This window comes from Necator americanus, chromosome I (assembly GCF_031761385.1).
Source record: "Necator americanus strain Aroian chromosome I, whole genome shotgun sequence".
Lineage (NCBI taxonomy): Eukaryota > Metazoa > Nematoda > Chromadorea > Rhabditida > Ancylostomatidae > Necator > Necator americanus.
Window position 1 is genome coordinate 15362614 of NC_087371.1, and position 13246 is coordinate 15375859.

Consider the following 13246-nt stretch of genomic DNA (forward strand, 5'->3'; position numbering starts at 1 on the left):
AGCAGAAATTGCTAATATGTGTTCTTAGCAATAGAGCTAGTCTGGGAACATCATTTGCAGTTGCCTTCAGTTCAGCTCTACTCCTTATCTGTCCTGTGAAAATCCTTTAGAATATTTCAAGATTTATTGACTTAGGGACCTGTCCTCTAATAGTTGGTTTCGGCACGAACGTGTTGGAATCCTAGGATGACTGCTCGCTACATTGGAGTGTTTTCCACGCTCTAGCGCATTTTAACGTCAGAAGGGACTTTTCATGGAGTCATTATTTTCCTCAAGAATTTTCTTTTCCACTCCTTTAGTCTGTCTTCAGCAATATTTCGGGGTTGCCTCTTAACTAATTAAAGGAAATGTGCCCTGTGGATCCTCCAGTAATTTCTATGATTCGTGACTTTTGTAATTTTATTTTGCCGCTTATAAATCTCTATCTAGCGACGTTGAACTGTCTACGATCAGTGGATTCGCTCTAGCGGCCCATAGGATGAAACATACGCACCATGTGCACCAGGAAGGAACATTTTTCTTGCGATTTTAATCTGAATTTGGGCAATTCTTTCAAAAAAATTGTATTTGCGTCCCGCAAGTTCTGATAATCAAAAATTTTTGATAATCTTTCTCAACTCATCCTCACTATGTACCTTGCAACTCTTGCTAGGATTCAGAATTATGACCTCCAGAGTGGCGAACGATTTCCTCTTGTTGATTCCCTCTTTCTTTCTACCCTATCGTTGAATTTCTTCTTTCTACTGATATTTCCATTGCACCGTCTTTACGACATACTTGAGCTTACGTCACTGTTCGTCCCCCTGATCAGTCTTCCAGGTTCCAACCTTCTCTGCTAACTACAATTTTGAAAAAAGTCAGCGTTCTGACCTCAAGTCCTCAAATGTATTTAAGGTATTCTCTTAAGAAGAAAAAATCAAAAGAAAGAAATTCGAAAAAGACTTCAAAATTAGAAGTTCAGAAGAAGTTAACATTCCAGTGAAGATACCTCACCGCATATACATGGTAGAGATGGCGAAGACGGAGAAATAAAATGAAGGTGAAAATTTTAAAAATTTGACTAGAGAGAAAAATTCTATGATTTCTTTTGTCTCGTCCAACTCTCATGCAAAAGTGGCAATTTGAGGGCTACAACAGTTGACTCCTTAGTTCCTCGTTGGACAACTCGTCTGTGCTGGCGCAGAAGTTGCATCCTCGAGTGCTCGGAACTCAAAAAGCAATGTTTGTTCGATCTGCACTTGCAATGGGGCGTGCTGTGCTGTGATTTGGATGGGTTTTTTGTTTACCTTCCCAAAAGAACACATGTTCGTCAAAAGTGAGGCTCACCTCGAGTCGGCTTCATCGAATAGTCGTAAAATGTCACTCCTTCTTTTCCATTGATCGCGAGGTCTACGTTTTTATCCCCGTTTCAGTATTGCATTTCGATCACTACTTGAAAAGTCGGTGAGAGCGAGTATTCGATCAATCACGAACACGGTATAATCGAATTGTAACACATTTGGGGAGATCAATAGATTATACACTATATTATTATTATAATTAATTCGTCCTCGTAATTTGATCCTCATTCACCCAATCACTGTGAGCTCGAACATTCGGTCATTTCTAACTTCGAATGATCGAATATTTGACGTGAAGGGCGGCAATTTACGAGGTGTCAAATCCGATACTTCAGGGATCAAGTGGTCAGCAGTCCGAGAGGCCGACGTTCGTGATTATCTCTCGTCGCTGCTGCTGCTGTACCGCTGTTGCCAGCCGCCTTGTTGACCTTCACACCAGCCGGCTGTCGTTGTCCCTGTGAAACATAGCCGTATTGATCGATCACTACGTAACGATGCAGCGGTGCGTTACGCAAGCAGCGTATCCGATTACGGCGTTACTACTTCTACTGATACTCGTTGTCGGCACAACACGAGCAGGTATGTATTTGATCTACTAGTTACGGAAGAATACTTGAGGTGGAGAGAAAATTGTTCTGATTGTGGAGACGCAAAGAAACAGGCGTTGCATGTAGCGTGGGAAGATTTTGCGCCTATAAACAGCAATTTTCCTTTGCGAATTATTTAAGAACCGAATAATTCTTCTTTTTGACGCACTGCACAGTTATCGTTCAATAACACATCATTTTCTGTACGATTTTCCGCCGCTTCATTCCTCCACCATGCTCCGCACAACACTCAGATTCCCGACTGCAGATTTTTCTTGCCTTTCTCGACATAGTTCCTATCAAGAGGCTCTTATCAGTTTCTGTTATTAGCGAATCAAGAGATCAAGGGAAAAAACCCGTCACGTCAGATTCTTCAGTGCTTGATGGCTGGCATCTGAATGTGTTGCGTGCTCGAACACTTGTTCAAACATTCAAAAACGCAAAGTCATTGTCTTAAGAAGGTCGTCAAAAATCCTTTTTGTGCATTTGCGGATTTCCGTTGACTCGTAGCTCTATCGTAGCTCGATTTCGCGCGTAACACATGAAATGTCACCACTGCGACTGTGGCATCATTCCGACCGAAGTTTTCTTACGAAATGTCGGGAACTGTTTCTTCTTCTTTATTACCCCTTGATCGGGATTTTTTTTATTCCGAATTAGAGAAGTTGGCTTGGAGAAAATTCCAGGACTCGGTCGCTACTTCTCAAAGATTGAAGAGACTTTCTTGGAAATCTTCCACGAAGAGACTCAAGAAAGTACTCTTTCCGGACATGTCACCATCATCTTCAAAGATTTTGCATGATTATTTTGAAAAGCTGACACACGTGCAATTTCCCTCTTCTGTGTACACGAATGATGCTCCATTTCTCCAAATCACTCCCCCACTAGAATGGCGTGTAACATTTTGATAATTTCCTGACAATATTTTCGAATGCCTGTATCATAAGGACCCCAGCACCTCATAAATGACGTTATACTGCACCCTTGCTGCCTACCGCAATATCCAGGATACGGTAATCGTGCAAAAACGAAGAACGATAAAGTGATTTCATTGGCTGGAACTTTTGCAACAGTTGATTGACAACGCATTGTGACCTCTGTGTAATCACAGCATTGGAGCGCGCTTGGCTTTTTTATGCTGATCGAACGGAACAAGATTTGTAACTTTCCTGGGAGGATTTTCTTACTGAAGGACGACGAAAGCGACGTTCGCGTGTTTATTGAGAGAGCAAAAAGGTCCTGCATGGATTACTCGTAGGGGTCTGCGAGTTCATAGTTATCTGTTTACACATGCTCTCTTGTTCACAATTCTTCTGTTTCTTTTTTGTGCATGGATTTTCTCAACTCGCAGATCCCTATGAGTAATCCATGCAGGTTAAAAAGGCTCTGCAAATGCGGGGAAAGGAACAGAAACTAAAAAAAGGATAGAGTTGGAAGAAATCCGAACACTGGAGTGATGACCGACTGCAGGCAGCCCCTAAACGGAGCGCATGTCGCGAACGAACAACCTGACCGGCTGCCTGGATTGTTCAGCACCGCTTTACCAGACTCAGCCTTTGGGGTTGCTCGAAATACTTCACTATACGCAAAATAAAGAAGTAAGAAAGATTTTTGGATGATCTCAGCCCACACAACGGCAAATTTGACCACAACCCGCATTGTTTGTCTTTCTGCATGAAAAGGAAGAATTTTCCACGTCAGTCCCACTTAGCTCAAACAAAACAATAAAAAAAGCTGACAAAAAGCATGACAAGATTCAAGGACAATCGACCACAGGCACTGGTCTCATTTGGATGCAAAATTCCGCTTCATCAACTTGTTTTCAAACATTTTCACCAAGATTTCCCACCACTACCGTATTCCAGACTACCGCTATCCGTCCCAGGAGGAGGCGAGTTGTCCCCGTCCAGGATGCGTATGCAACAGCACGCACGTCACGTGCCTGGGTTCCCACTTCAGGAATTCGGACGTGTTCCAACAGGTTAGCTGGCGTTTTGTTTGGGATTTACCCTAACCGCATTGATTACGATCCTCCACTCCAGCGCACCTTCGGTCGTGCTGGGACCATTTCGTCCTATTTCTTGCCTTCTATTACTGCTATTATTATTATTAGCATTATTATTACTATCGCTCATTTTTCTTGTTCCATTCTCCTTTCTCCCTCCCCTGTACCTCAGTTATTCTCACTTCTAATCCGCGAGAAACTGCGGTTGAATGTTGCTGACGTTGTGATGATTGATGAGAGCGGCGCTCTAATGGAAACCTCGGTTAGACGTACGTCATCGCTCATTCTCAAAGTTCAGAAATTACGGTCAGATAGCTTCAAGGAACATCTTGCGAGCGAATTTCCTTCGAAAATTGCACATTTGAAAATTTTCAAGCTAAGCAAAGCAAACGAAACAAGTTCTATTTTTCTTGAATCCCCCGCGCGCGCCTTCCTGCCGCCTCCGCTTCCGCAAAAACCATAATTGCATGCTCTCTGAAGTGAAGTACTTCGTTTTTTTTTTCGCCCCCGATAACAACGCTCTTTCCATCAAATGTCATCTCGGATCTGACAGTTGTTGCGTGGACGGAGGCCTCGTGTTACATTTAGTGTTGTTCTTCGATCGGAAAGTGATTCACGTTATTTTACGACGCTGTGAGCTGAAAATCGTGAACTATGCTTAGAATTATTGCAATAGGCAAGGGAAATCCTACAAGAAATCCATCATAACTTTTTTGCTTAGCTTATTTCTTGCTGTTAGACCTGCTTCGAGAGCTGAACATTTTCAGGGTTGAAATCACAAGAAGAAACAACACACGAAAACAAAAATCAGTGAATGACAACACGATGCTCTTTGCCTTCACTCTTGAAAATCGCTTAGAGGCATCACCCACGAATCTGAGGTGGTGCGGATTTCAGATGGAGTATTCGTATACGAGATAGCAGATTATGGAGAAGGGTGTGATTCCGTCCATTTCTTCCCAATTGCCGTAAAAAACGGCCCGGAAGATGCTGCGCGTGCACAGGGCTGGCGCGCTCCAATGGAACTCGTAGAATGGAGCGCGGGGGGACGCTCGAAATCGTATCTTCCGAGCCGTTTTTACGGCAATTAGGAAGAAATGGACGGAATCACCCCCCTCTCCGTAGTCTCCCATCCTGTATACGAATACTCCACCAGAAATCCGCACCACCTCAGATTCGTGGGGTGATGCCTTTAATTTCGCCGCCGAATACACAGTCAGTTCGAGCGACGAATTGTCGAATATTCAACACGTTGAACGATTTGTCAAACGAAGTTGAAACTGCACTAGTGAAACAGAAATAAAAACGCTCTTATCGATAAAGGAAACTTTTAAATAGAGGAGAATATCCTTTTTGTATTGTTTACAATGTTTTCGCTTCTCGGTAGACTCTGGATTTCTCGTCTTTCTGAAACTCACTTATCGCAGGCGGAAGGTGCTTTCCCGCCACTGTACTAGTATTAACATTAAAGGCATCACCCCACGAATCTGAAGTGGTGCAGATTTCAGGTGGAGTATTCGTATACGGGATGGGAGACTACGGAGAGGGAGGTGATTCCGTCCATTTCTTGCTAAGTGCCGTAAAAAACGGTCCGCAAGATGCGGCGCCGCACAAGACTGGCGCGCTCCAATCGAACCTCTTGTACAAAATGGTGCGCCAAAACGAATGAAGCCGTATCTTCCGGGCCGTTTTTTACGGCAATTAGGAAGAAATGGACGGAATCACCCCCCTCTCCGTAGTCTCCCATCCTGTATACGAATACTCCACCTGAAATCTGCACCACCTCAGATTCGTGGGGTGATGCCTTTAATATTGCTAGTGCTGTGAAGTGTGAAGTGCTCAACAAACCCACTAGGCTTCTACCGTAACCGTGGCCGATTTCAGATCCATGAACGCGCTTTTCCGCATATGGACACATTGATAATGACCGGAAACAGTTTCGGTGACATCTCGGACGGTCTCTTTACGGAAGGTGCGTCTGATCCCCTACTCCCCCGAATAGACTGGTTTCTTGGTTTTTGTAGAAAGAAACGAGCCTTTTTCCAGGTGAAATTCATCAGAGCTTGTCGCTACTGAATTTATCCCACAATGGCATCACTAAAGTAGCATCGGATACATTTAAAGGTGCACCAGCTGTGCAATTCTTGTATCTCAACGATAACGACATCAAACAGGCTGGACCATACACGTTTGAGCCGATGGAGAGGTGAGCAGCAGCTCGTTCCATGTGTGAGCAGCAATAGTGATTGGTTCTAACTTCCTAGGTTACGAATTCTGGATATGAGCAACGCGCTCGGACGAAGGCCAGCTGATTCTAAGGCCGATCTGATTTCGGTTCTCTTTGAAGTGCGAAAAAAAGGTTTCGTCGAGTTAGCCGAATTGAAGATGTCCAACAACGAGATCCAAACATTGCACAAGGACTCATTCTGTAAGGTGAGTTTACCTTCGTCAAGTATTTCACAAAACTAAAGTTAAATTCTGAAACACTTGATATGACAGGTTGCTTTTAGTCATTTGTTAAGAAGAGCATATGAACATTTATGAGCATGTTCACTTTCAATTATAAAAAGCAGTAAAAGCATAGAGGCGATGGTTGGAGTTTATTTTTTTATGTGATTATGTTTGTTACTTCCTTCCGCGTGTTTTTTCGTCAAGGATTGCAAAGTTTCTACTGTTCCTCTTTTCTTATATTGTTGTGAAAAAAAAAACGCTTTGTAATCTACAGGTACAGCAAGATCTCGCTTCTATTTCTTCTTTTCGTGATGTTTGGGGTAAGATCCTGAACTTTTTTTGTCCCGAAAAAGTGAGGTCGAAGTAGTACGGATCCCACGACGTCAAATGAGCGGGTTGGTTTCAGAGGGATTTCACCCCATCGTTCGGTTTTGTGGGGCTCAGATTGGTGCTCCTGCTCCAGAAAGCGGTAGGAAGCAGCGGTATGAAGTGCGACAGCTTGCCTGCATTTCGAATCACCGAAATCTACTTCTCTCTATCTCCACTCCTCTACAGGTTACCCCCATCATGCTTTCCAGATGGTTTCTTCAGAAATTATGCATGCACAAGCATGCAGACGTCCGCTTTAGTAGTAGCTAGCTGTTTACATGATCTAGTATGTAAGATCGTTATCTTTATCGGTATGATGATGACTTTCACGTTACTTAGCACTATCACACCATTTTATGTTAACGGTTGGGGACTGAGACGGGAAAAGCTTAGTTGTTGTAGCGGTATAGAAGGAAGGGTCATCATCCTAATAACGGGCTTAGTGGGTCACGCGTGTATAGTTGGGTCAAAACGACATGAAGCACGGACAGTTGCGTAAGCGGTTGCGCTAGAAGCGGCGCGGTGGAGAGTAGAGTTTGGGTTCGTGTAAGGATCCTAGCTCCCGCCACCCATCTCTTCAGTTCGCCATGCTGCCACCTCGATTCCAACCGCTGTCTCCACCGCTACGCTCCGAGCGGACCCGCTTACACAGCTATCCGTGCTCCATGTCGTTTTGACCCGTCTACATATGTATGTTTGTGAAACGAGGTATCAGAGAGCAGTGAGACGGATTCCTTGTCGTCGAATTGGTGTGTCAGCGCCAGCAAGCGATCCTATGAAGGGACGAGAAAATCTAACACTTCGACTATTGTTTTCGAATTATAGTAGAACCGGTGAGAAGTATAGGTGTAAAACTAAGTTTGAATATTTTTCAAGTGAAGTATCGATTCTATTAGAAAGAAAACTATTAAACCTTTCATCATTGCTTGAATTTTTTCAAAAAAAATGAACGAAAAATGAGTTGTTAGGAAAAGAAAAATTCAATTCTGTGGCTAAAATTCATAGGAAGTGTCATTACTCTTAATTTTTACTGACCAGTAAAGGAGAACGAAGCGAAAACCACATGAAGTCTTTAGAAAGAAGGCTTTGGCCGGACGTTCAGACTGGTAATCAATAATCGACTAGTTAATCGTGTTGAGGAGAGGTTGAAAAACTAGGAAATTGTAGAACATCTTTTCTTTCAAACTGCGAGGAGGCGAATATGCAATTTTCAGAAAGTCGTGTCAATTTTGATAAGCTGTACACGAGGTTGTTAAATAAATTTATTGGCTAACATTTCGGCAATATCGCTTTCTTCAGAGCCTGAAATGGGCGATTCAATCTACAATTTAAACGACCAACCTCTCCACAATTAAATAATAAACTCCATGCATACTTTTTCAATCACCAATTTATCGACTACACTGAATGCTCACCTTAGATCATAGACGCCTAGCATGGACCGCTGACTGATCGATCACGAGGCCGAATGGTTCGAATGTCACATTCGGATCGGAAGAACTATTCGAATGGCGCAAGTTCCCGCGTTATCGACAGACATTCGTCCTTGTGGTTCATTTTAGGTTTTTTGGCTTGTATCCAAGATGCCTCCAGCAATTTTCGAGCTAACGTTTTAAATTCGTGCGCTAAGATTTGGACCCTAATTTCAAAATCGGCTCCGTCGTGTTTTTGTGTTCTATAGGCACTTAAAGATGTCCATTCTCGTAACCTTTTCTTGTCGTTCACGTGCTCTTTGATGCAGACGTACAGCGGTCGCGCCGTTTCACTGACATACTCGTTGCTCAGTTCAGTACAGTTCGACCAAGGAATAGGTAGATTACCCCGAATCTCAAGCAATCTCCTGGTCTATCTGTGGGACAAATAATACAGTTCGGTGTTGTACAGATGGTATCGTACAAACGATTCCGAACTAGCTGACGTTTCAAATTGTTCGGTGGTATTTCAACGACCGAAGCGGAGCTATCCAAGTCTGCTCTCCTCAGACACCGCTTAGTGACAGTGCTCATTTCATCGGAGATATAAGGAAAGCAGAGAGGTATCTTATCTGTGGGGGGTTTTCCAATTGCCGTGCTCGTTCACTTCGGTATCATCTCGTTTCAGACGTTCGGATTTCATAACCATTAGAGAGAGCAATTTCGTGAGCCAAAGTTAACGATTTCTTTCTCTCTTCAGGTCCACTACAAACGGTTCCTGCCGTGCGGAACATATTGTTAATCACAGCTTTCTTCGTATTAGATGGATGAGCAGAAAGAAAATGAACCAAGTTTAGAAAGTTTTTATTACTGGGGTTACGATGCCATTTGGTTTAGTACGTACCGTTTGAGATGCCAATCTGGATGTTCAACAAAGAAAGCCAGCTGCCCTCTGGTTTCTCCCTAGTAAGTTTTATGTGTTCGGACTCTCGGTTCAACAAGTCAAAACATTTGTCCATCTCCGCTTGGGCGCAAATGACAAAGCAATCTTCAATGTACCGAGAGTAGAACAAATGACGTAGTTCCAGAACAGGTGCTTCAATTTTGGCCATTAATGAAAAAGCTAAGGTAGGAGCCAATTTCTGCCCCATAGCTAAACCTCTTAGTTGTGCAAAGTAATTTCCGGACCATCTGAAGATATTGCAGTCGAGGCACGCTTTGAAAAGAACCATCAATTGGGAGACTGACAATCCGTGTAAATTAATGGCTCTCATGTTTTCTTTCAGCAGTTCGAACATAGCCTGTATCGCAGAGTCATTAGATACATTCGTATACAGCGCTTCGACGATGACACTGTCTCTTGTCAGGTGTGCTGCGCGTAGGTGGTTTAGGAACACACCGGTATTTGTCAAATAGGCAGGTATATGGCTCAATACCCGCGCCAATATTGTGTTTAAGAACCACCCTATCCTATCCGTAGGACCTCCTACACTACTAATTATAGGTCTTACTTTGAATATAGCAGGGTCAGTGGAAGCCAGATCGCTGCTGGACTGAAGTTTGTGCGTCTTGATATTCTACGACATTCAACTATGCCGAGGTTCATTGAAAGTCGAACTTTTCAACCAATTTTCAGAAATTTCTTATTTTTCCATGTATTACATTATCGGGTGAACTGGTTAAATGCGAATGTCTCCATAACGCCTTACCCCGTTCATAATAGTGAATGTCTGATTTTTCTTTCGTTTCTTTCCCTTTTCCCTTCTTTTTTTCTCAAGAGCAATTAAGAAGAAAGGGACTATGTTTGCACTTCTCAGGTTGCATAGGAGGTTTTGTGTTTCCCGACGGACTCCTGCGTAAGAGTTCTCTTCGGAAAAAGCATTATCTCTGGAAGTAGCAACTGTAAGTTATTATTTCCACGAGTTATCAGAAAGCTAATGCTTTCAATCTAAACTTAGGAGATCGGGGAAGACAAATAGTTTAGTTTTTTTTCTTCAAATGAAGATCTCAGAAAACTGTTTGCACTTATGCCTTGAAATCCATATTATTTTCTTTTCTAAAAGTCATTTGGGATTTAAATAGCACCAGAAATTTCGCCTCTTTCCGCAGCTTTTGTTAACACTTTCCGAATTCCGTTTGGAAAATGCTCAGTTGATGCCGTAAGATTTTCCCTTTGATTAGGTTCAAGAAGAAAAAACCCAAACATTTCCAGGTCATTGGCTTGCGGCGACTTGATCTATCGAACAATAATATTAGTGCCTTCGAAGTTGCACCAAATTGTCTTCGTTCGCTGGAAGCTTTGGATCTCAGCAGGAATCAATTTACCAGTGTGAGCTTAAATAAAGGTTTAATTAAAAGAATAGAGGTAAACGCGCTCGACTTCAACTCAGAATCGTTCGTGAGGCCTATGAACGAATGTGCACGCTATACAATAACTTGCGTGGGCTAGCTGGTGTATTAAATCAGTGTTTTTATGTTCCCACACAAGTCTGGTATCAGTTCGTTGGTCCCGAAATGATGTAAGTTATGGTTGGTTCTAGAACGGTTTCGAACCACGCAGTCGCAGCCGAAGTTCAATTTTTGCAAAATTACAAATAGTTCTTCATCTAAGTCTGTGAAAATCTCGATGACTGATTTCACAGTGAGTGCTTTAATAGCTTGTTTGCACCAAATATTCGAATTAGATCATTCATTCGAAAAATTGGATATTCAAAAATTCGAGGAACTCTATTTTTTTGGTATGTTAAAGTTTCAGCTTTTGATCCTAATTATCCTTAATTACAATTAAGACACCGTCATCAGTGCTTGTATAAATATTAGAATATGTTCGGTTCTACGAATGTTGATTGCTCAGATATTCGTTCAGTCAAACGATTTATTCTTTCATATATTTACGTTATTACTTACTATTCACATATTTATTATTCATTATTTACATTTAATATTGTTCAATATCGATGTCATCTTCACTTTACAGTTACCTCGGTAATACCTCATAAATAAATGAACGCAAATAAATTCTGAAGGAAAAAGTTCGAAGATTAACCTGTGGTTTTGGGATTTTCGATTTAAAATTCCTCACACATTTCTGACGAGAATTTGAACCGCTACAAGCCTCAGAATAACTCCAGTAGTCAGTCTCTATTACTTTTATTATTTATTTATTTTTATTTTATTTTTTTCATTTTTTATTACAATAATTTCTGTAGTTCCAGCTTTAGCTGTGTTTGATGATTTCGGAAATGTTATTTAGATTCCCGCTTCTTTGTGGGATTCGTTGGAGTCGCTGAGCACTCTGGATATTTCCGGCAATCCGCTGCATTGTGATTGCGCTCTTCAACCGTTCTCCAATATCGCTCGACAGGAAAAGTATAGTTTTTTGAATCAGGTACGGCCTTGACGAAATATTCGAGAATCTACACTACGGAGTCCCTCTGTCAACGATTACTGTATTATTGTTGATATTGATTATTCATGTGCCGAGTTTATTGGTGTTGAACCCATTTTTCTCTACAGGGTAAAACGATCTGCGCTTCTCCACCAAATCGAGCTGGTCAGAATCTCTTCGAGCTAAAAGAGGATTTGTGTCGAAGCAGCGGCTGGGGTCTTGGCACTCTTATATTGCTGGTGGTGGTTTCTGCCGGAGGTGCGTTACGGTATTTATCCTACCCTACGTGCAGCCGAATGGTACAGATGCCCACATTTGACCAAATTCAAACGACAGCCATGTTAGTTTGATTGTAACAGAAAAGAAAGAAGTGGAATAGTTTACGTGCGTTGGAAGAAGAACACGCGTCAATCAGTTTCTTTGGAACGCGTCCTGGGTGCCCTGTTAAACATAAGTGTCTATTTTGCATACGCACAAAAATGACAGTGCACAGAATTTCATAAGCGGTCAATGTGTATGTTTCTTTTGATCCAACTATCATGGTTTTTTCAAAGTTTTCCTCATCTACCTACCTAAGAAAACGTTGGGATAAAAATTATAAATATAATAACTACTGCATGTGTAATATATCAATCATATTAATCATTTTTTATTCTACTAGTGTAGCAATTATTCTCAAGTGTAAGTTTTTTTCTTTTCCTTTACTTTATCTTGAGAAATTACCTCGCCCTCGTAATTCTTTGGTTGCGTGCAAAAAATAGGAAAAATCACGATATTTCCTACTTGTTGATGTAATAAGTCGTATTTTTGGAGGAAAAAAAATTAACCTTGACTTGAATTGACCTTTTTTCATTTAGGTCTGTTAGCCTATCGCTACTACCGTAATCGTATTCCGGTACCGCCAGCGTTCCAGTTTGGGTACAGCGGTCTGGACAGTGATGACGACGCTGTTCGACCGGAATTTGTCTAGTCAGATCGATGCTATGATATTTATCTGTATTTAAAGCTATTTTAGGTTGTTTTTTCTACTAGGTGCTCGAAATTCCTTCTGATCACTTGTCGACCATAGTGCTTTAATGGCAAAAATAAGAGATCACGGTCAATGATGACTCTTTCTGGATGCCAGAAAAATTCTGGACAAAAATTATAGAGCTATAAACAATATAGGATATGTTTGTAAAAATGGTACCCTGAAGCAACAGAACAGTGGTTAACAATTTTTTGAAAATGCCAATTAATTGATCCAAAATTTTTCAATTTCTAGCATTTATTGAATCTTTTAGATATCTTTTCATTGCCATTCTTATTTACTAAACGTTATTCCATTGTAAGAATTATGTAACATTATTGCTAGCTATTGTGGTTTAAATTTACATTAGTCGTACTCTGTGAAGAGTTTAAATGAAAAGCTTTGAGTCATATTATTGTGTGTTCAGTATCAGAGTTTTGAACATTTTCCAGAAATTTCTCAACATTTGACCGTTAGGTTTGCCCTTGAGTTGCTGCCTTTTTTCCTACGGAATTCAACTGTTGCATCCTATCTTAGGTTTTCCTAAATTGCTATTGTCGAAATGCTGGATAGAGTTTACTGTAGAGACTAGATGGAAATTTATTATATTTATCAATGTATTTAAATGAGCTTTTTATCAATATAACCAAACATTTTCTTCTTTTATGGCTTCCGTTTTCGGAGT

General features: G+C 41.3%; 1 protein-coding gene across 1 annotated transcript; it reads left to right on the forward strand.

The window, feature by feature from the left end:
• Positions 1-1834: 1834 nt before the first annotated feature.
• RB195_005641 (uncharacterized protein) lies at positions 1835-12522 on the forward strand (the record flags this gene model as incomplete). The annotated part of the gene is made up of 9 exons (XM_064178268.1): positions 1835-1919; positions 3793-3908; positions 5817-5904; positions 5979-6138; positions 6197-6365; positions 10377-10493; positions 11418-11552; positions 11681-11810; positions 12410-12522. 9 exons carry the CDS (start codon positions 1835-1837, stop codon positions 12520-12522), a joined length of 1113 nt encoding a protein of 370 aa, XP_064035336.1.
• Between the last annotated feature and the right edge of the window lie 724 nt (positions 12523-13246).